General features: G+C 40.2%; 3 protein-coding genes across 4 annotated transcripts in view; all 3 read left to right on the forward strand.

Annotated features, from left to right (window-relative positions):
* The window catches only part of LOC307015227 (thrombomodulin-like), an 8,519-nt gene extending 4,711 nt beyond the window's left edge, over positions 1–3,808 (forward strand). The window contains exons 1-2 of the mRNA XM_079643720.1: positions 1–571; positions 1,508–3,808. The exon at positions 1–571 is cut by the window's left edge and continues 4,711 nt beyond it. Coding sequence (XP_079499846.1) covers positions 167–571; positions 1,508–2,515 — 1,413 coding nt within the window. The 5' untranslated portion in view covers positions 1–166 and the 3' untranslated portion in view covers positions 2,516–3,808. The remainder of the gene's footprint in view (positions 572–1,507) is intronic.
* Positions 3,809–4,551: 743 nt separating this feature from the next.
* LOC307015226 (thrombomodulin-like) lies at positions 4,552–7,048 on the forward strand. The gene has a single exon (XM_079643719.1). It carries the CDS (start codon positions 4,779–4,781, stop codon positions 6,444–6,446), a length of 1,668 nt encoding a protein of 555 aa, XP_079499845.1. The 5' UTR covers positions 4,552–4,778; the 3' UTR covers positions 6,447–7,048.
* A 1,735-nt stretch (positions 7,049–8,783) lies between these two features.
* Positions 8,784–16,591, forward strand: LOC307015581 (toll-like receptor 5). 2 transcript variants are annotated; one of them, XM_079644279.1, is made up of 5 exons: positions 8,784–8,843; positions 11,306–11,369; positions 11,902–14,182; positions 14,740–14,828; positions 15,584–16,591. In XM_079644279.1, exons 2-5 carry the CDS (start codon positions 11,322–11,324, stop codon positions 15,833–15,835), a joined length of 2,670 nt encoding a protein of 889 aa, XP_079500405.1. In that variant the 5' UTR covers positions 8,784–8,843; positions 11,306–11,321; the 3' UTR covers positions 15,836–16,591. The 2 variants fall into 2 exon arrangements, with proteins under 2 accessions (XP_079500405.1, XP_079500406.1); XM_079644280.1 differs by having other exon boundaries at positions 8,797–8,843; positions 11,744–14,182.
* Positions 16,592–20,062: the final 3,471 nt, after the last annotated feature.

Genomic DNA, 20,062 nt, shown 5'->3' on the forward strand with positions numbered 1-20,062 from the left:
GGCTTTAACCAGTGGCCTGAACGGAAATTCCTTCCTCGCCTGACAGCAAAAAAACAAAACAGCAGTCTTTTATACATGGGGACTATGTGGAGCTGTCAGTCGCTGGTTCAGATTCAGAACGTCCAACACGGTTTCCACCATCGGCAGCTTCACTAACATCGACATCATGGTCGCTGCACGGCTCTTCTGTGCGCTTCTCCTCTGCGCGCTGCAGGAAACTGTGCTGTCGCAGCGCGGACATTGCACCGGGAACCAGTGCTTTGCGTTCTTCCAAAGCCCCCTGGACTTTCCAGGCGCGAACGAAAGCTGCGGAGGCTTAAAGGGACAGTTATTAAGTTCCAACTCGGAACACTTCTTGAAGATCCTGAAGGCTGCGCCCACAGGGAGGTACTGGTTTGACCCAAAAACAACCTCCAGGTCGGCGGGGGAAGCCCTCCAGATGTGCCCCTCCATCTCCGTGTCGAACTCCTCGGTGCTGTGGGAGCCGTGCGGAGGCCGCCTGAGCGGGTTCCTTTGCCAGTATCCGATCCAGGAGCCCTGCAGTGAAGTGCCAGCGGGCACAGACATACAGGTGAACAGTGGTGAAGGGTATACTAACAAGTACTGGGCTTTAAGATATTCAAGTAGGGGAGATTGGGGACAATTGCAACATATTCTATATTTTACTCAATTATTCAGAGACTGTTGGTGCCAGACCAACCCATTTGTTATATTAGACTTAAAAATGTCTGCTAAATAGCCAAACCATTTAACAGTGATTACATAGGATATATATTCACAATATTCAAAATGAAGAAAGTCATATATTGCAATTGACGGCTATACACGTTCATTTTTCCTTACATTTTGAGGTCTACTTGTTATAGGTATTTTTCACGCATTTTTTGCTTTATACTTCTAGTTACTTTTTAAACGGGTAGCACATTTTTAAAGTAAATGGAAATTATTTAAATATTGCGATTGCGATATAGTATGTCACGATATTGTTGCAAGTAATACTTTCTTTTTTCGTAATCAGTCTAATTTCTATAGAAGAATATATTACAATGATCGTAGTGGCATTTATTTTTTGCGACGATCTGTAACGAGCAAATATATTTTCTTTAAGTCTGTATATTTGTAGCCGGGGACGTCTCTAGCAATACAATATATTAGCATATTATATTGCGATTTTGATAAATATTTAAATCAATTGTTCAGCCTAACTTTTACATTTTAAATGTATTTTACAAAATAAATCAACTAACAACTAATGATGTTTTAATATAGAATAAGCTACCTAGTTGACCTTTAACCCCCCTTTTAGCATCTCCAACATGCTAACATATTAGCATACATAGCATTATGCCTAATAATTCATTTTGGTACTTTACAAATATTTTATGCTAAAACAATTGTTTTTGTATTAGTATTTGACTGCAGGACTTTACTTCTAACAGATTATTTCAACATGGTAGTATTGCTGCTTTTACTTTAGTAAAATATCTATATGCTTCCCCCTCTGCAGGTGAAGTACACCTTCGAGTTGTACGATTCGGAAACGTTCCAGATGGGAACCATTGCTGAAGCACGAAAGGTTGGCGCCAAATATCTAGACTCCAAATATGTGTGTTCCTCAAACATTTGGATGCAAGCTCCCTGGACCTGCGAGGTGTTTCAGGGCGGCTGTGAACACAACTGCAGTCCTACAACACACAGATGCACCTGTCCTGTTGGGAAAACACTCCACCACAACAACATTTCCTGCGAGGAAGGCATGTGCGAGAAAAACCGGTGCGCGCGAGAAGGTGAGCAGTGCCAAATCACCCCGGGAGGACCCAAATGCGTGTGCAAAGAGGGATTCGAGAAAGAAGACGGAGTATGTGTGAACGTGACAATCTGTGAACATTGTGAGCACATGAATTGTAAGAAATTCAACGGGGTTTATGAGTGTGTGTGCAAGGAGGGGTTTTTGGTGTCACCCCAGGACCCCACCAGGTGTGAGATGAGCTGCATGGAGAGAGACTGCGAACCCATATGCATTAAGGGAGACAAGGACAAGCTTCAATGTTTCTGCCCCAACGGCTACATTTCAGACATGAAGGACAACAATTCCTTCTGCACGGACATCAATGAGTGTGAGGATTTGCCGTGCGATCAAGACTGTGAGAATTTATTTGGTGGTTTCACGTGTTTTTGCTTTGAGGGGCATTACATGGATCAAGAGAAGAACAAGTGTGTTCCCATTGAGGAGGAGGGATCAGGCTCTCATCTTCCGTACCCGACCCCCGTCGGTTCTCACCCGACCTCAGTGCCCACTTACATCAAGACGGGTAGCATCCTGGGCATCACTTTATTCATGGCGCTGTGTGCATTGCTGCTGTTTTTCCTCATCCGAAACGCAGTCAAACGGTGCGGCAAATTTGAGCTTTCCACCTTCAAACACCCAGATATTGATATTTTCTACCTGCAGCAGGTGACCACAGAGACGTATAAGAGGCTATCCTTCGACAAACAATTTAAAAATGACTGCTAAATACTTTATTTAACGAGTTTAAAGAACTATGCTGCTCTTACACTTTTTACAATGTCACTTTCAAATGGTTCATGTCCTCTGAGACACAGGCAGTGTTAACAGGAATCTGATTATTTATCCATAACGCTGCACCACACCACACACTGTAAAGTCATAGATATTGGACTTGCTTTCTGAATGTATTATAGATTGCTTTATGGAATTGTTCCCACTGTAATTTGCCCAATTCTTATGAGCCTTGTTACAAATGTAGAACAATTAAAACATGTCTTTCTCAGTAAGGCCAGTTTACTAAATACAGTATGACAAAGTCTAATAGCATTTTTTGAATGATACCTTTTATAATCATGGAGTGTTAATAGATTATGTTACTACAGAAGCAATGATTTGATACTTTTTCGCTGTAAAACACACTGTGTCCTGATACTCATACACACATTGCAAATGTACTGTAACATTCCACATGTTGTAATGATTACACTGTTTGTATCAGCTATTTATGATTTTTTTTAGATTTTGGTAGAATAACATTTGAAACTTTAAGTGTACAAAAAAGTTGTCTTTAGTGAAGTGCACATTATTTTAGTGCTTTTTTAGGGCTAATGACTCACCATGACGAATGTTTGCTAATGTCATATGTCGTGTGATGCATTTGGATCTATGACATTTGATACTAATGCTCAGTATGTGTAAGTTTTGTCCGGACCACTATTTGTTTTGGGATGTGTTGGTTGCTATAGGAACTGTTTTTGATGCATATAACTAATGTCCAGTGAATCATTTAACATTCTAAAATCTACGAAGTTCTTTTTTTTTTTAAACGTAAGGAAATACACTAGAGGTAAATACCTTTAAATCCATAGTTGTACTACTCATACTCGAAGCAAGGATTCTCCACTCCAGTTTTTTTGCTATCTTTATTCTAAGGGTTTTCACAGAGGGGAAAATTCTCAATTTATTCAAAGCCTAAGTAATATAACATTGTATTTAAAAAAATGTAATGGCTGTTGAATATTTACTGATTTATGGAACGATAAAAAGAGAGATCATACCTTCTGTAAAAAGAGGCTTGAGTGATTAACTAAACAATGAATGTGAAACTGTGCTGCTATTATGTCAATTTACATGCAACACATTCAGATAAGACTTGTGAACTGAACTGAACTAACTACCTTCTTTGCATTGTCACGGTTCTCTTTTTCTCCTAATTATATATATAGATACTGTACATTTTAGTCATAGAGTTGGCTGGAATCAATAATACACAATAATAAAGGTTTGGAGTAAATGTGATAGATTGACAGGATTTTTCATAAACAAATCTGTGTTCATGCATTTTGTCCGATAATCAACATATTTTAAGTTTGTATTGTCTTATCCTCTACCATATTCTGACGTCTTTTGAAGAGTGTTGGGGAAATATAGATTACATGCAACGATTATGTAATGAAATTACATATTAAATGTCATTTCAATCAGTTACTGATTAACAAAATGCAATTAAATGACAACAAACAATGCAAATGTTGTTTCTTTAAAAAGGGCTGACTTAAGAGCAAGATCTTTTTGTCAAAAAAGTCTTTCATTCTGTGGTCCATTTTTATCAAATGATATCAAAAAACATTTATTAAAAGTTTGAAACAGGTAGTTCTGTTAAGAGGACTTCACTGAGGTTTCAATTTAAAATGTTAGGACATTTCAGCTTTATTGTCCAATTTAAAACCTGTATTAGAAAGGTTATAACATTTAGGAATACACTTTTTGAATTACTCAATTTACTAAGAAAATGTACAATACAATTGTAATATATCATTTACAACATATTACATTTCCGAAGTAGCCTTCCCAGGTCTGTTTTTGAGATACAATGACAATAATGTTAATAAAATGTCTGAAAAAGTCTAAATATTTGTGGTCAATTCTGTAACCTTTAAGAACTTTAAGGAAACTGGTTCTGAAGTGTGACCGGCAGCCTTATTCCCCATAGTGCAGAGTGGAGTTGGGAGGGGCTACTGCGAATGGGGGGCGTTGGGGAAATGCCCCCTTTGCGTGCGCGCGGATTCGTTGCTTACGTGCGTAAAAGTCGTCCGTAATTGGGGATGTGGTCCGCCCTGCAAAGGAGAAAGTTTTTTCAGTGGGCAGCGCGGCGGGCTGATCAACTGCCTTCCTCCACCGGGACAACTAAACATGGAGTCGGGGGGCTATAAATGCGAGACAAACATCTTCCCAAACAAAAGGCCTATGAACTGATGGAACGCACGAGATGTTAAACGGACACAACCGAGGCTTAAAGATGAAGGAGGTTACGCGACATGTTGTTTTCTTGTTGACTTTCCTGATGGGCAGCTCCAGCGGGATAGAGCTGAATAGCGTATACTGCCTCGGGACTCAGTGTTTCTCTGTGTCCGGGGATCCCAGCGACTTCACCACCGCGCGAGACCAATGCAGAGATCTAGGCGGACATTTAATGACGGTGCGCTCCTCTGTGTCCCAAGATGTTCTGAATATTCTGCTGGGGAACATCACGGGGCGGTTCTGGATCGGGTTACATCTCCCGGCCGGCTGCCCGGACCCTGCTGCGGATCTGAGAGGCTTCCAGTGGGTCACCAAAGACAGCGAGAGTGACTTTCTCCACTGGGCTCAGAGTTTTGACAGCAGCTGCTCCGCTCATGCCTGCGTGTCAGTTTCCAAAGAGGACGACTTTAAATGGACCCAGGAGCCATGTGCGGAACATGCGTCTGGGTTCCTCTGCGAGTACAGCTTCAGTGACCCGTGCAGAGGGCTGGCTGCTGCAGAGGGCGAGTATGTCCTCTACAAAACCCCGATGGGGTTTATGGGAGAGGATTTGCTGTCGTTGCCTCTCGGCAGCACCGCTGTACTAATGCCAGCTGAGACTAACTATGTCTGCTTCAACGAGGAGTGGATCCAGGCGCCTTGGAGCTGCGAGATTCACGAAGGTGGGTGTGAGCACAAATGCACCGTGAATCCTAACCACGAGTCCACGTGCTACTGCCCGCCGGGTCAAACCGTGAACCCCGCAAATAATGTCACCTGCGAGGTGATGGTGGACGACCCGTGCCTGCCGCTGCGGTGCGCGCACGCATGCATCAAGAACGGAGACTCCTACGAGTGCACGTGCGAGCAAGGGTACAAGCTGGCTCAGGACGGCAGGTCGTGCGTGGACCTCAACGACTGCAGGGATGAGAGGCAGTGTCCCGGGGAGAACTTTGTGTGCGTCAACCACATCGGAGGGTTCCAGTGCGTCTGCATGGATGGATACGCGCCGATCGGAGACCAGTGCGTCGACGTGGATGAGTGCGCGTCCGCTCCGTGTGAGCACCTGTGTGACAACACTCCCGGGAGCTACGCGTGCTCGTGCTATGATGGATATAAAGCAGACCCAAAGTCGATGCATAAGTGTAAACTGTACTGTGGGGTGGAGGAGTGCCCCGCGGAGTGCGACCCCAATGACAAGTTCCAGTGTTACTGCCCCGAGGGGTACATCTCGGAGGAGAGGGGCGAGCACACGGTGTGCATAGACATGGACGAGTGCGAGAACTCATATTGTGATCAAGCTTGTAAAAACACATTTGGCAGCTATGTGTGCTCGTGCTATCCGGGGTACATGCTGGTTGGAGAGTTCACGTGCGTAAAAAACGAAGATGGCACCGATGAAGGCTCTGGAGAGGGCACGACTCCGAGCATCCCCACAGCTCCACCCGTGCCCCATCCAGACCCCACCAGGCAGCCCTCCGCGGTGACAGTGGGGGGGCTCGTGGCGATTATAGTGTGCACTGTGTTCTTCATCGTGCTTGTGGTGTTCCTGGCGCACCACACGCTCAGCGGCAAAGGGAAGCTGGAGAGCAGCGGGGAGATGAAAGCTGTGGAGGAAGAGGCGCACGGTTTACAGACAGTGGCGAGTGATGCTTAAAGAAGGAGACAAGTGAAGCGAGACATGTGAATGTACAGGTCACCCTCCGAAAAAATGCAGAGACAGTTTTGGATACCATTTGAATGATGTAGATTTATCAGGACAAAGAAGAGGCCACAATACCATTTATTTCAGGACTAGGGCTGCATGCACAATTTGAAAAGAAATAGCTAATTTAAATTATTTTTGGATGACATTGCAATTGGCATTATGACCATATTTTAAACATTATCGAAATGATCATTGACAAACATAGTAAATTGAGGATCTGTTCCAAGCAAGGATTTTTTTTTTAATCAATTCTATCAAATACACGCTTGTAACCCGGGAATATACTTACTTCATTCAGACATGTTTACATATTTTGCCTTTACCAAATATTGGTTTTCTGAGATGTGGATATTGCATAGAACTATTTTGATTTCGTTCACATTTTTTGAATAACTATCCAGCCCATTCAGGACAGATGTTTTATTGGAAGACTGGTGGTATAGCCTTCCATTCAACGCACATGCACCAGATGCAATGTAACACAACATGATGAAGTACTCCGTTTTATTTTTGAGTTTGTGCAAATATTAAATTATAAAAAGGTAAATAAAGGAGGTGTCTCTTTTTTCCCTCACAGGCTGAGGGCCCCATCTTGTGGAGAAACAAGTAAATGACAGGTCATTGTTCATAGGTTTTATTTGTCATATAGCTACAACATATTTCTGGCAATCAATATATTGAGTGAGGCTCCTACAACAATGCAACATCAAATTGTGCAATAGACAACATTTTGCAGGAACAAGAAACAAATGTACATATTGAATAGAATACGATGAAGCCGAATGGAAATACTGTGGTGTAGCAAACAGTATACTGTAATAATATATACATATTTGGATATGAGCTCTATAAACAGATGTGCAGTGTGTGTTATTTACACAGAGTATGAATGGTGACTTCACAGAGCTCAGGAGCAGGGGTGTAGTGCTGCATCCTCTGAAAATACTCAAATCTACTACTAAAATCCAATATAGAGAGGTGTGTCTGCTGTGTACAGACTTTTGTTAATTTCTGAGTGATTTGAAGTTATTAGGTCACATGACAGGGAAGCTATTGAAAAAGAAAACCTGGATTTTCAATAAAGAATGTAATATTAAACACATGTGGTGCCGGCAGCATGGAGCTGCTCTGACACCTGCTGGACAAACAGTGGCACTGCACTATGAGCCGTGGTGCTTGAAGAAAAACACTGCATTTTCAATACAAATATTAAACAAAGGATGTTAAAAAATCGAATATAAAGAGGTGTGTCTGCTGTGTACAGACTAGTATTAATTTCTGAGAGGGATTTAAAGATTGAAGGTCACATGAGAGAAAAACTATTGAAAGAAATACACTGAATTTTCCCCAAACATATTTAATCCAGGTTTCTTTTTCAATAGCTTCCCTGTCATGTGACCTAATAACTTCACATCACTCTCAGAAATTAATAAAAGTCAGTTCGCAGCAGACACACATCTTAATATTGGATTTTAGTACTAGAATTTTACATTTTCAGTGGATTTGATCACGCAAAAAACCTGGGATGCGTACTGCAATTTTTAAAGTGTACTATACCCCTGGTTATAGATAAGCTTGCTAAAGTAAAGGATTGGAATACCTCCTCCACCACTGGAAGCATTAGAAGTTAGAAGTTAGGAGGTATTACATTGGAAGATAAAGCTCTCAAAAAACAAGGGGACAGGCTGCTGCAACCAGATGGGAGAAGTACTCAGATATTTTACTTGAGTAGAAGTACCAGAGTGTAGGAATAATCTGTTACAAGTAAAAGTCCTGTATTCAAAATGTATCAATTAAAACTACAAAAGTATTAGCATCAAAATATACTTAAAGGACCAATCTTTTACTTTTGAAACTTTAAGTGTTCTTAAAGCTGATAAGGTGCAGCTAGTTTGAATGACTTTGTATACTGCAGGGTAGCTTGTGAATTTACTCCAGGTGGAACTAAAGTCTGATTTAACACTTGATTATATTTCACATCATTCATCCAGATCTGTAAAGTAACTAAAGTTATTAAATACATGTAGTGGTGGAGTAAATGTACACCATTAACCTCTGAATTGTAGTAGAAGTGCAAAGCACCTCAAAAATGTGCCTAAGCACAGTACTTGAGAACATCTACTTAGTGACTTTAAACCACTGGTTGCAACTGGAGCAAAACAACGAAGAAAAATGTATTTGAAAGAGGAAGGAGATATTTGGGAACTTGCACCATATCCCGTCGGGTCTGAAGACCTGCCAATGTTATCAGTGTTAGCTGTGTGTGGGGGGGGGGCAGGCCGCAGGGGGAGGGGCAGGCAGAGACACAAGGAACAGCTCTCCCACTCTGGTCCGGGTCAAACACAGGTAAGATTCTCCTTTCATTACCACTGCAAAATACAAACTATAAAGACCATGTATGACCGCTCCTTAAACACGTTCTTTAGAGTCGCTGACACTTTAACTCATCTATATCCGCCGCTGAAAATAGTGCATTGTTTTGCAATAAACCGTGTGTGTGTCCCGTGCCAGGATCTCATTCAATGTGACGTGTAACACTTATTTTAGCATGTACATAATAGGTGAAGATATTAAAGGATTATGCTGTCATGGTGATGCGCAGGATGAATCTGATTAAAGTCATAAAGCTAAATGAGGAGCGCATGCGCAGTACCGCCCTGATATGTACACAGTACAGTTTATTTCAACACTATTTATACACACAACAGGAACAGCTGTAATCTCATCTGCCATATCATTTCACGAATATTTTTTTTAATTAAATATATTAAGTCACAGTTAGTCAGGAAGTCACTTCATTTGTGGTTGCTAACATTTCTGGTTTAACTTTGTAAACGTTGTACGTTTGTTTAATGCTACTTTATGTAACAAAAAACTGGAAAATGCATACAAATGATATGAAATATTACATATAAAAATGCATGTGCAGTATATACAGAGGTGTAAAGTAACTAAGTACATCTACTCAAATAAAGTAGGCTACTTAATTTGAGGTAGCCTACTTGTACTTGAATTGAGTATTTCCATGTTTTGCTATACTTCTACTCCACTACAATTCAGAGGTAAATTGCGTACTTTTACTCCACCTCATGTATTTAATAGTTAGAGATCTGGTTGAATGTGAAACATAATCAAGTGTTAAATCAGACTTTAATTCCACCTGGACGTAAATTCACAAGCTACCCTGCAGTATAGTCATTCAAACTAGCTGCACCTTTACCAGCTTTGATAACACTTTCATGATCAATCATTATAAAACATATCATATATATTATTCTGAAATGGACCAATCTGCACAATGAATACTTTTACTTTTGGTACTTTAGGTATATTTTAAAGCAAATACTGTTGTACTTTTACTTGAGTAACATTTTGATTGCAGTACTTTTACTTGTAACAGAGTATTACACGCTGGTACTACTACTGTGACTCAAGTACAAGAATATACTTCTCCCACCACTGAGTATATATTTTTATATTTTAAAGTTGGTAGAATAACCTCATCAGTTGTGATTATTAATGTCCTATAGCAACAATGTTTGCAATTCCATAAAGTTAAAAACAAGAATGGTGAAACTTCATTCATCAGAGGCTAAGATATGTCCAATTTTGGCAGCTCCTTTTGTAGAGACCATTCCAATTACAACTTCATTTCCCATAGTGCACTGCAACCACCTGAGAGCATTTATATAGAGCATTTTTGTCAGCTTTTAGAAAGCTCCCCAAGAGCACAGAAAACTTGTGATGTGTAAACTGAAGTACGCTTCTAATATATATTTTAGAAAATTAAGGAAATATCCATTTACTGAAATACTTGTGGATTGAAAATGACAACAAGGTAGGGTTTTGTTTGGAGGGTTACTCAAATGGAATCCGTTATATTTACTCGTTACCTGTAAAAAAAATCAAAAAAAGTAATCAGTACATTAACATTAGTTTCAACAAATACAAATAATGTAACCTGATTACTTTCCGTTAATTTTGGATTACCTCAATATGCAGGCAAATAAATTACAAGAGAAAATAAATATGTGAATAATGTAAGACAACAACAATGTGACCATAGGAAAGAAGAAACCAAAATATTTAGTAGCAGTATAGCCTATATACACCAAAAATTAAACACATGAGCACATCGTTTAAAAAAGCAGAAATCCAACCTGAGCTGACTGAAAATGCCCAGTTTTAGTTTAATACACACAGTGAAGCTCACACACACTATTAATAAATATGATATAGGTTCTACTGAATTAAAAACAGAACAGTAATCTGATCATATTTTCTTCTGCAACTGAATACTGTTTTTTGTATCCTAACTACCTAATCCTATTATATGTAATCCGTTACTCCCAGGGCCGTCCCTCCCTACAGGCCGATCATGCAGACTGCGTGGGGCCTCATCTTGCGGAGGGTGCCTCAACTGAGCCGAAAATGCGGCGCACCTATGCGCTTATGCGGCGCAATTAGTGTGGTCTGGCACGGTTTTGACTCTGCGAGGCTCCACTAGCACCCCACATGTTAGTCAATGGGAAAAAGTATTTCTGGGCCCAGCGACTGATATGAAAGTGTAGTACCGCCGTTTGGCCACAACGAATATTTTCCTCAGAGTCCGGTGCACTTCATTGGGGCTTGATGTGCACCCCTGATTAAATCAGTGGTTGTGTACAGACTGAAGCTGCACCAGTGAACAATAAACCTTCAGAAGGAAACATCTGACAGTTTCCCCTTTTTCTTCTTCCCACATACCTACCTGTCCATAAATCACATTCTTGAAGCGTCACTAATGTTTGACTTTCTCTTCATGTTAGGGCGAAGTCAGGCAGGATGTGGACGTCAGCTCTTCAGTTGGTTTTCATTGGTTTTTACCTTCAGGTATGTGTGTGGCTTTTAGCTCAAATTGATTAGTTTCACTGTTTTACCAAACTGAACAGTTGACAGTAAAGTGAAATTCAGTAAAAAAAAAAAAATCTAAAGCTAATCTAATGCTGGACAATAAATAAATTAAATGTTTATATCTTTTAAAAATATGCTTAAATTCAAGCCAAATTACTCTCTTGCCGAGAATCAGATGCTGTAGCAATAAATTAGCTTAGCTTAGCACAAAGACTTTAAACAGATGGAAACAGCTACTATGGCTCTGTATGAAACGTAACACAAACTGGCCAATCGGCATTTTTAGGGTTGACTAATCAAACTGTTTGTAAGGATTTATCAAAAGCTTAATCATTGCCTTTCTCTGTTTGCAGTCTTGATGCTAAGCTAAGCTAACCGACTGCTGGCTCCACTTTCACCTTATCTAACTCTCAGCCAGAAAAAATAAAACAGGCATATTTCCTGAATTGTCAAATTATTCCTTCATCTTAAAAGTCCAGTGATTCTTTATTTACACAAATGTTGGCTGCAGGTACCCACATGCTACCCATCATGCACTTTTCACGGCCTTGTGGCGGATTGCCCCTCGAGAAATCACTACTGGGTTCCGACTCTGCCTCCCAACATCACCCACCTCTACCTGCAGATGAACTTCATCAGTGAGATCAACAGCAGCTCGCTCAGAAACTATGACCATCTTCAACAATTAGATCTTGGGATGCAGAAAGTGCCGCTCGTCTTAAGGAACAACGCTTTCCTTAGGCAGAGAAAATTGACAACACTGGTCCTAGGCTCCAATATTGGCCTTCAGATGGAGCCAAGGGCATTTGCAGGACTGTTTAATTTACAACACCTCTTTTTGGACTATTGCAATTTGCCGGACTCCATACTAGCAGAACGCTACCTGGAGCCCCTTTTGTCCTTAGAAACTCTAGATCTCTCCCTTAATAAAATAGTGAGACTCAGACCAGGACTGTACTTTTCAAAACTTTCAAAGTTTACACAGCTTAACCTCAAATTGAACCCGATTGAAACATTATGTGAAGATGATCTAGTTGGTTTCCGGGGGAAATACTTCAAACTCCTGAATTTGAAATCTAATAAATTTTATAGGGGTTATAGTGAAGATTTTGACTGGAAGAAATGCGGGAACCCTTTCACAGGGATGGCCTTTGAAGTCCTTGACTTATCCAGCAGTGGGTTCAACACGAAAACATCAACACACTTTTTCAAAGCAATAGAGGGTACTCCAATTACTCATCTTATATTCTCTGGACACCTTGGCAGAGGCTTCTCGTTTTCCAACATTCCTGATCCAGATGAAAGCACATTTGAAGGCCTCATGAACAGCTCTGTCAATATTCTAGATCTGTCTAAAAGCCGTATATTTGCTTTGCAGAAGGCAGTTTTGAGTCCCCTAAGGAATGCAATAATTATTGACATTTCCCTGAACAGAATCAATCAGATTGACCAAAATGCCTTCAATGGTCTTCAAGGACATTTAAGGATGCTTAACCTGTCATACAACCTCCTAGGAGAAGTATATTCTTACACATTTACCAATCTCAATGACCTCCGGGTGTTGGATTTGTCTTACAACCACATTGGCGCATTGGCACCCAAAGCCTTCAGTGGTTTTCCAAAGTTACGAGCGTTATATCTGACAGGAAATTCCCTCAGAGTCCTTGGCTCTCCTGCCGCATTACCAAACTTAGATTATCTTCTTTTGGGTGACAATAAGCTTAAATCTCTGTATGGAATCAGCAAATTTGGCAGCAACAGTATCCATTTGGATATAACAAACAACAGATTAACAAGTTTAGAGGATGTTTATGTCATTTTAACTTCTTTCAATCGTCTCCAAAATTTCTTCTATGGTGGCAACATCATCAAGTGGTGCACAATGAGTCTGAATGTGCCTCATATTCGTTTGGAAGTGCTGGATCTTCATGACAGTTCCTTGAATGTCATTTGGGCGCGGGGGGAGTGCCTCGACCTGTTTGATCATTTAGACAATCTGCTCGGTCTAAATATAAGCTATAACTCCATTGCGACTTTCCCAAAAGGGATTTTTAGCGGTTTAAGCTCAATCTATGAGATGGACGTATCATCTAATGCCTTAACGTATCTGCAGCAGGATCTCTTTCCGACCACCCTGAAAAGACTGGACCTTTCGGACAACTTTTTAGCCTCCCCGGACCCTGTGACTTTTCTGTCTCTCAGCTTCCTCAGTCTGGCTGCAAATCGGTTCTACTGCGATTGCAATCTAGAGAGCTTCCTGAAGTGGCTGAACGTGACGAATGTAACCTTCGCAAGCCCGACTGAGGAGTACAGATGTGAGTTCCCAGCCGCTCTTCGAAATCTCCCTCTGGGGAATTTCTCCAGGGTCATCGAACCGTGTGAGGAAGACGATCCAAAGGCCATCCAAGATCTTCAGTTGGCACTGTTCATCTTCAACGCTGTCCTCGTCATCACTGTCATCCTCAGCGGTTTTATTTACGCCCGTCTCCGAGGACACATATTCATCATCTACAAAACCATCGTTGGTAGGGTTCTCGAGGGCCCAAAACCGAACCTTCCTGTGGACGAAGTGCAGTACGATGCCTTCCTCAGCTTTAGTGAAAATGACTATGGGTGGGTGGAAGCAGCTTTGCTGAAAAAGCTGGATAACCAGTTTTCCGAGGAGAACCTCTTCCGCTGTTGTTTCGAGGCCAGAGACTTCCTGCCTGGTGAGGATCACCTGACCAACATCAGGGACGCAATCTGGAGCAGCAGGAAGACTGTGTGCGTGGTCTCCAAAGAGTTCCTTAAAGGTACAGTATTTCTAACTCTGATCTGTAGTAACAAGCGGCTGTAGTCTCCTTACAAATTGTCCTTGAAATACTTTCCAGTAATAGTTCGACCTTTGCAGATTCATTCCCTTTCGTGAGAAGGAGATGCCATTAATGTGCTTGGGAATGTCATTTAACACCCCCTGAAGATATTGTTTTAACTAACCACCAGTGATTGAACTTTTCACCTAGCTGCAGTGATTTACAAATCTGAATTGTAAAATGGGTGGGCTATTTCTTTGAAACAGTAGTTTATGAGTGTTGTCATCTCTATGACATTAGCAGGCAGCAGAACCTTCAGGAAGTCCCACCTCCCAGCCAAGAAAGTAGTGAGATGGCACAAAACTCCAGAACTTTCAGTTTTTACGCTAAGCTAACAATCTCCTGGTTTTTTTATATTTTGGCTAAAATATATGGAGTGGTATTCTATATCTTAGCTAACCTTGAGCAAGAAAGTGAAATAGCACTTTGTCCCCAAAAGATAAAATGAATAACCAAATGAAAATAAAATAGGTTAACTGTTTCGTTCCTCTTTTCAGATGGTTGGTGCTTGGAAGCGTTTACTTTGGCTCAGAGCCGGATGCTGGAGGAGCTGACAAACGTCCTGGTTATGGTGGTGGTAGGCAAGGTGTGTATAAGGCTGCTGAATTACTTTCTTTACACCACATTTCTGAAAGATTTTATTTACATATGTCTAGCAATATCAGATTTTTGGGAAATTGGGGGCAAGGGAAACTAGCCATTAGCAAGCATTTGCGTATTGACACATTAAAGAAATAATGAACCATATTATCTGGGGTCTGTCTTCTTACCACATGAAACATAGAAAATATTATATTTTCTCTGATCTTTGAGTTCTGGTTCTTGCCCCCAAATCCTGAGGGGAATATCTGGCGCTAATATGTTAAATACTACATTGTGTTTACTAGCTAGTTGCTCACTTTTCTTTCCAGCTTTGGTGCACCGTGAAAATCACTTGACAGAAAAGTGGTCTGCTGGCATTAACAATCTTGGTGAGAATGAACCAAAAATATGATTTATGGACAGTCAAAACAGAACAATGAGGTGATAGATGCTTTAAAGCTCCATAGAGCTGAAGGAACCTTCAGAGTCCGGCTCAACAACACAAGTGACGACTACAAGTAGTCACATGATCATTGGAAAAATATAGATAATAGCTACTTTAAAGAGTAACCAAACCTAGTTTTATGTACAAAACTCACCATCTGCTATTATCCCATCTTTAGCCCCAAAGATAAGCTTATAACTGGCATTTCTGTAACTCCCTCCCACCCGTAGATATCAGGCTCCGTACATATTCCATTCATCATTGCTTAACTCCTGACCTTCACTAATGACTTGTATCTTCTAATAAAACCCAAGATGGCTCACTACCAGCTGATGAAGTACCAAGCAGTCAGAGCTTTCGTCCAGAGGAGGGAGTACCTGACCTGGCCGGAGGACCCTCAGGACCTGGAGTGGTTTTATGAGCGGCTCGTCTCAAAGATTCTCAAAGACACAAAGGTGAAGAAGTTTGCAGAGGACCAACCTGAGCCTGCACAGCCTGACGCCCAACCGCAGGAGCAGGAGGGTATCCAGCTGGAGAACATCGGACCAATCCCATGTCAACTCTGATTGTTAAAAAGATCGTACTTTAACCAAGAAAACCTGATGGTACCAACATCCCCCCTGCTGAAGTAACCCCAGAAAGCAAGTATACAGGCTTCTTTGCACTTTAAATGGTCTTTTCTGATTTTCAAGAAATAAAAGGAAATGGGTATACCAACTTTAGACAAATTAAAGGCCTCCTTAAAAGGCCCTTTGTATTTCAGTTTCACAGAACCAAATCCAGAACCCTGTGTTGTCTTTTAGTTTTCATGTATTTAGCAAATATGTGACATGGCATGAAATCTATTTAAAAACCCTTTTTCTATTTATTTACATTTTTTTGTAATTGCCCCTTTCGCAGTATTCCATGACCCAATGACTACAGTAACATAAATAATGTTAATTGTTAATGCTGAAGAGAGAAAGTGTGTTTTAATCTCTGCAGGTGGTGAGAACTGCAGCTGAAGGCAGACCTGAAATTAGGTGTATTCAGGGAAGTGTGTACAGAATAATAACTCCCGTAATTTGTTATTTCTATTAATACTGTAAAAACACGTTTAATCAAATTTGATTTCATTTTTTATTTGTATATCTTATATTAATTTTTTCCTATGTATATTCCGTGTGTGAAATATGTGTTTCTTCTTATTCTGTCGCTGCCTTTACACGTTAATTTCCCCCAGCGGATTAATGAAGGTCCATCTTATCTTATCTTGATAACATATCACTTTGTATGTAAAGTCATTTTTTTAATAAACTGAAGAAGCTTCATTTTCCAGCATGTTCCTCCTTGTGGATTGGTATCACCAGCTTTCTGAGAGTTTACATCAAATAAAATAATTTATTTATTATGGTATTTGTACGAGCCAAAATGCCCTTGAGCCTGAGTTTATTATTTGTATTATTATTATTATTTGTTTACATCCTTTTTACTATTTTCGCCACTAGATGGAGAGTGTTAACTGTCTTTACTGGCTCTACCATAGACTATACATATACATTATAAAGGGCTCTACATGTCAGTCTTGAGTGGCGGTGTCCAAACCTTTTTCACTGAGGGCCAAATACAGAAAACATACTAAGGTCTGCTCCACTAGCTAAAGGTGAGGCATATTGCCTTATAGGTTAAGTTATAGGTTAGCAAAATCAATCACATGTAGGTAAATGATACTTGAATATGCTTTAACAAAACAAACAGCATCCCAGCTTTCCATAGGGTTTCATTTATTTTCTTGGCAGCTCATCCCTTAAAACAGAAGCCTCAGATTGCTTATAATAAGGGGAAATATGAAGGGTATATTTCAAGCTTGTAATGGAAATAAGTCATTTTTTCTTATTACCTAAGATTTGTTAGAAAATGTTTTCAACTTTAACTGATCAAATGTATTTGACATTTGGCTTATTATCACATAAATGCTACTGTGTAATATATGTTCACATATATATATATATATGGGGGCCATATTCCTTTATACTTTTAGAATTTGCTAAGGGCCGATTCAAAATGGACCACAGGCCGCATTTGGCCCCCGGGCCGTAGCTTGGACACCCCTGGTTTTAAGTGATCAGTGTATTAATTAGTAAGTCAGTGAAAACAGATTTTAATGTACTGGGTGTGTAACTTTCAACTCCTTTCATTAAAAAAATTTCATTAAAGCCCTCACTTCAAACAGCAGCATCTCCCCAGGTTCCTGTGTGTGTCGTAGTGTGAGAGGAGAGTGACCCGGGGTCAGCAGGTTCCCTCTCTCTCATTGAGCTGTGTGTCAGAAAACAGGAAGCCAATGGGCAGAGGAGAGCTTCCGTCTTGTTGGCCTGCATCCTCCCGTCTTTATGACAGTCCATAATGTGAACTCAGAAGCACAATAACATCTGGCTCACTCACTGGTATTCTGCAGTTGTTTCAATGTTTCTCTGTTTCTACAAAAAAGACAGTTTTGGAAATTGAGCTTGTCGTTAGAAACCCGAAAAAAGTTAGTGGGTATTATTTGAATATACTTGCTGTATGAAGGCCCAGAATATAGAAGCGTTTTGGATTTAGGACTAAATACAAATGACATTAGGATGTTGATTTCTCACTTAAGGTCCAATATGCAATTTGAATTTGTATTGTCACTACTACAATGGGCTTTCTCTAAAAAATATGATGTCAAATGGATTCTCATTTATTTGAATATTGTTGAAAAACAACATTTTTATGGTTTAAAATATTACAAATGTGTATTAAATATTTACAATGCAATTTTAAATGATTCAGGTTTATTGCCAAGTAGGTTTACACATACAAGGAATGAGCTTTTTGTGTCAAATGGTGCATTTATTAACACAGTAAGAGGTATTTAGTTGTAAAAAAGAAGCAAATATAGAGCTATTAAAAAACTATTTTTAAAACATATGGAAGATTAAAAATGCTTTAACAGTTTTACAAGCAGTAAACATTACCTACAGGTAAGTGCAAAGAGAATAGGATGTATTACCCTGTAAATATGTACAGTAAATAAGGGACTAAAATGGAAGAGCGGTGCAGTTTAAAAAGAGATACAATATTTGAATGGCAATTGGACATGGACATTGACATATCTGTACATGGCAGCTGGTAAACATCTGTTAACGACCCTGTGTAGGTTTCTGAACCACGTTAAGTGCACACCAAATAACCAGGATGTTAATGTGCAGCATTATAGCAGTAGTCTATAGAACAACAATAACAATAAACACAATTGTAATGTGTATAGTTATATACCATTATATATGTAAGCCTGTTTATAAACCCCATTCAAAAGAAATGTACCAGTAATAATCAGATTACATCTTTTGTTCTGAAACTGTAAGGGACTACAGTTACCTTTTGATGGTATCCAATACCGATCTGTTACTCCTCAAATCTGGTGTTCAGGTAAATCACATTTATTTCAAGACTAATGTTACACAACCTATGTATCTAAAAGACATGTATGGGCACACCATGTCATTATTAGCAAAGAAAGGAAATATGCAATAAATAAAAGATTTAATTCGTGCCAAGCCCAATAAAAAAAGGTGATAAATCCCAGAGTGAAATTAATGTAATCTTTATTCATTTTAATATAAAAGAAACAAAGAAAATGATAAGAAAAAGGATGAAGTATTGTTTTTCCTAACAATCCATTCGATTTGTTTAGAAGTAACTTCACAATGTGTGCTGTATCTTTCTGCCTTTTTGATCAACAGAGAAGGCAATCCTCCTCCCTGACTCTGGACCAGTCCGGCGGCTCGACTGAAATCAAATTTGAAAAGTGGAAGCAAATGTTTACCTTGTAAACAAGCTCTCCGGCCTCTTCAGTTATTTCAGGCCTGCAGGATATACTTAGAACAGACACACATGCTTCTGAGATTCTCCCTCTCAGGGAAATGTAATAAACCCTGCCCCACAGCCACAGCTAATATTTGACCTATGGTTAAGCAAATATAAGTACAGGGATGCTCACGCAGGCCGGGGGGGGGAGATCCTCTGCGGGAAGTGGACTCATCTTCACTGAGATTGAGAGGAGAAGAAAGGCAGCCATGGGGGACAAACTGATCTCTGAGCCAAAATAAGATCTTTCCTTCAACACAGTCGCATCAAGCGAGCCCAGTGTGGGTGGCTGCCTTACGTAATGTGTTTTATGGGGCTTGTTTGTTTGTGGGAGTTTGTTCTGGGGTTAAGGGGTGTCGCAGTGATGAGAGGAAAGAACTAGCAGCAGCATAGCGGTACTTTTCCTCTGACACCATCAGCCTGCCGGGGGTGAAATGTTTTTAGGCTCCAGCGGGTCTTTTCCAGCGGCTCCTTCCAGCCAGTTGTGGTTGGAAGAAGTTGAAACTAATGCCTTGTGATGAGTTCATTCAGATTTCCACAGGAGCGCCCCTCCGCTAACACTATGTGAAAAAACGATCTGAAATAATAAAGCACTACATTTGAGACGTCAAAGCAGGCAGCACTGAATGAAGCTGGCTCTGGAGTTTACTGGATTTTCTTCCAAAGAGAGAATAAGACTATCGTCGAGCCAAAAAGGGGATCATCTCTTTTTTATACCAAGTGTGTGTTTCTTCATATAAACAAACATTGTAAGTCAAACATTAGTGCTAACTTGGCAGTTAATTGCAGAGGAGCAAAGAGACATGGATGATTTAAATGCAGCGAGAATGGCAACACCTTCAGCCTGTTTGGATGTAAATGTCAAAAGTTAAGAAAGCTGAGGGTGATTTGAGAAGGATAACATCAGTAGCTTATAAGCTGAG

The sequence above is a fragment of the Notothenia rossii genome, assembly GCF_949606895.1.
Source record: "Notothenia rossii genome assembly, chromosome: 8".
NCBI classification, from domain to species: domain Eukaryota; kingdom Metazoa; phylum Chordata; class Actinopteri; order Perciformes; family Nototheniidae; genus Notothenia; species Notothenia rossii.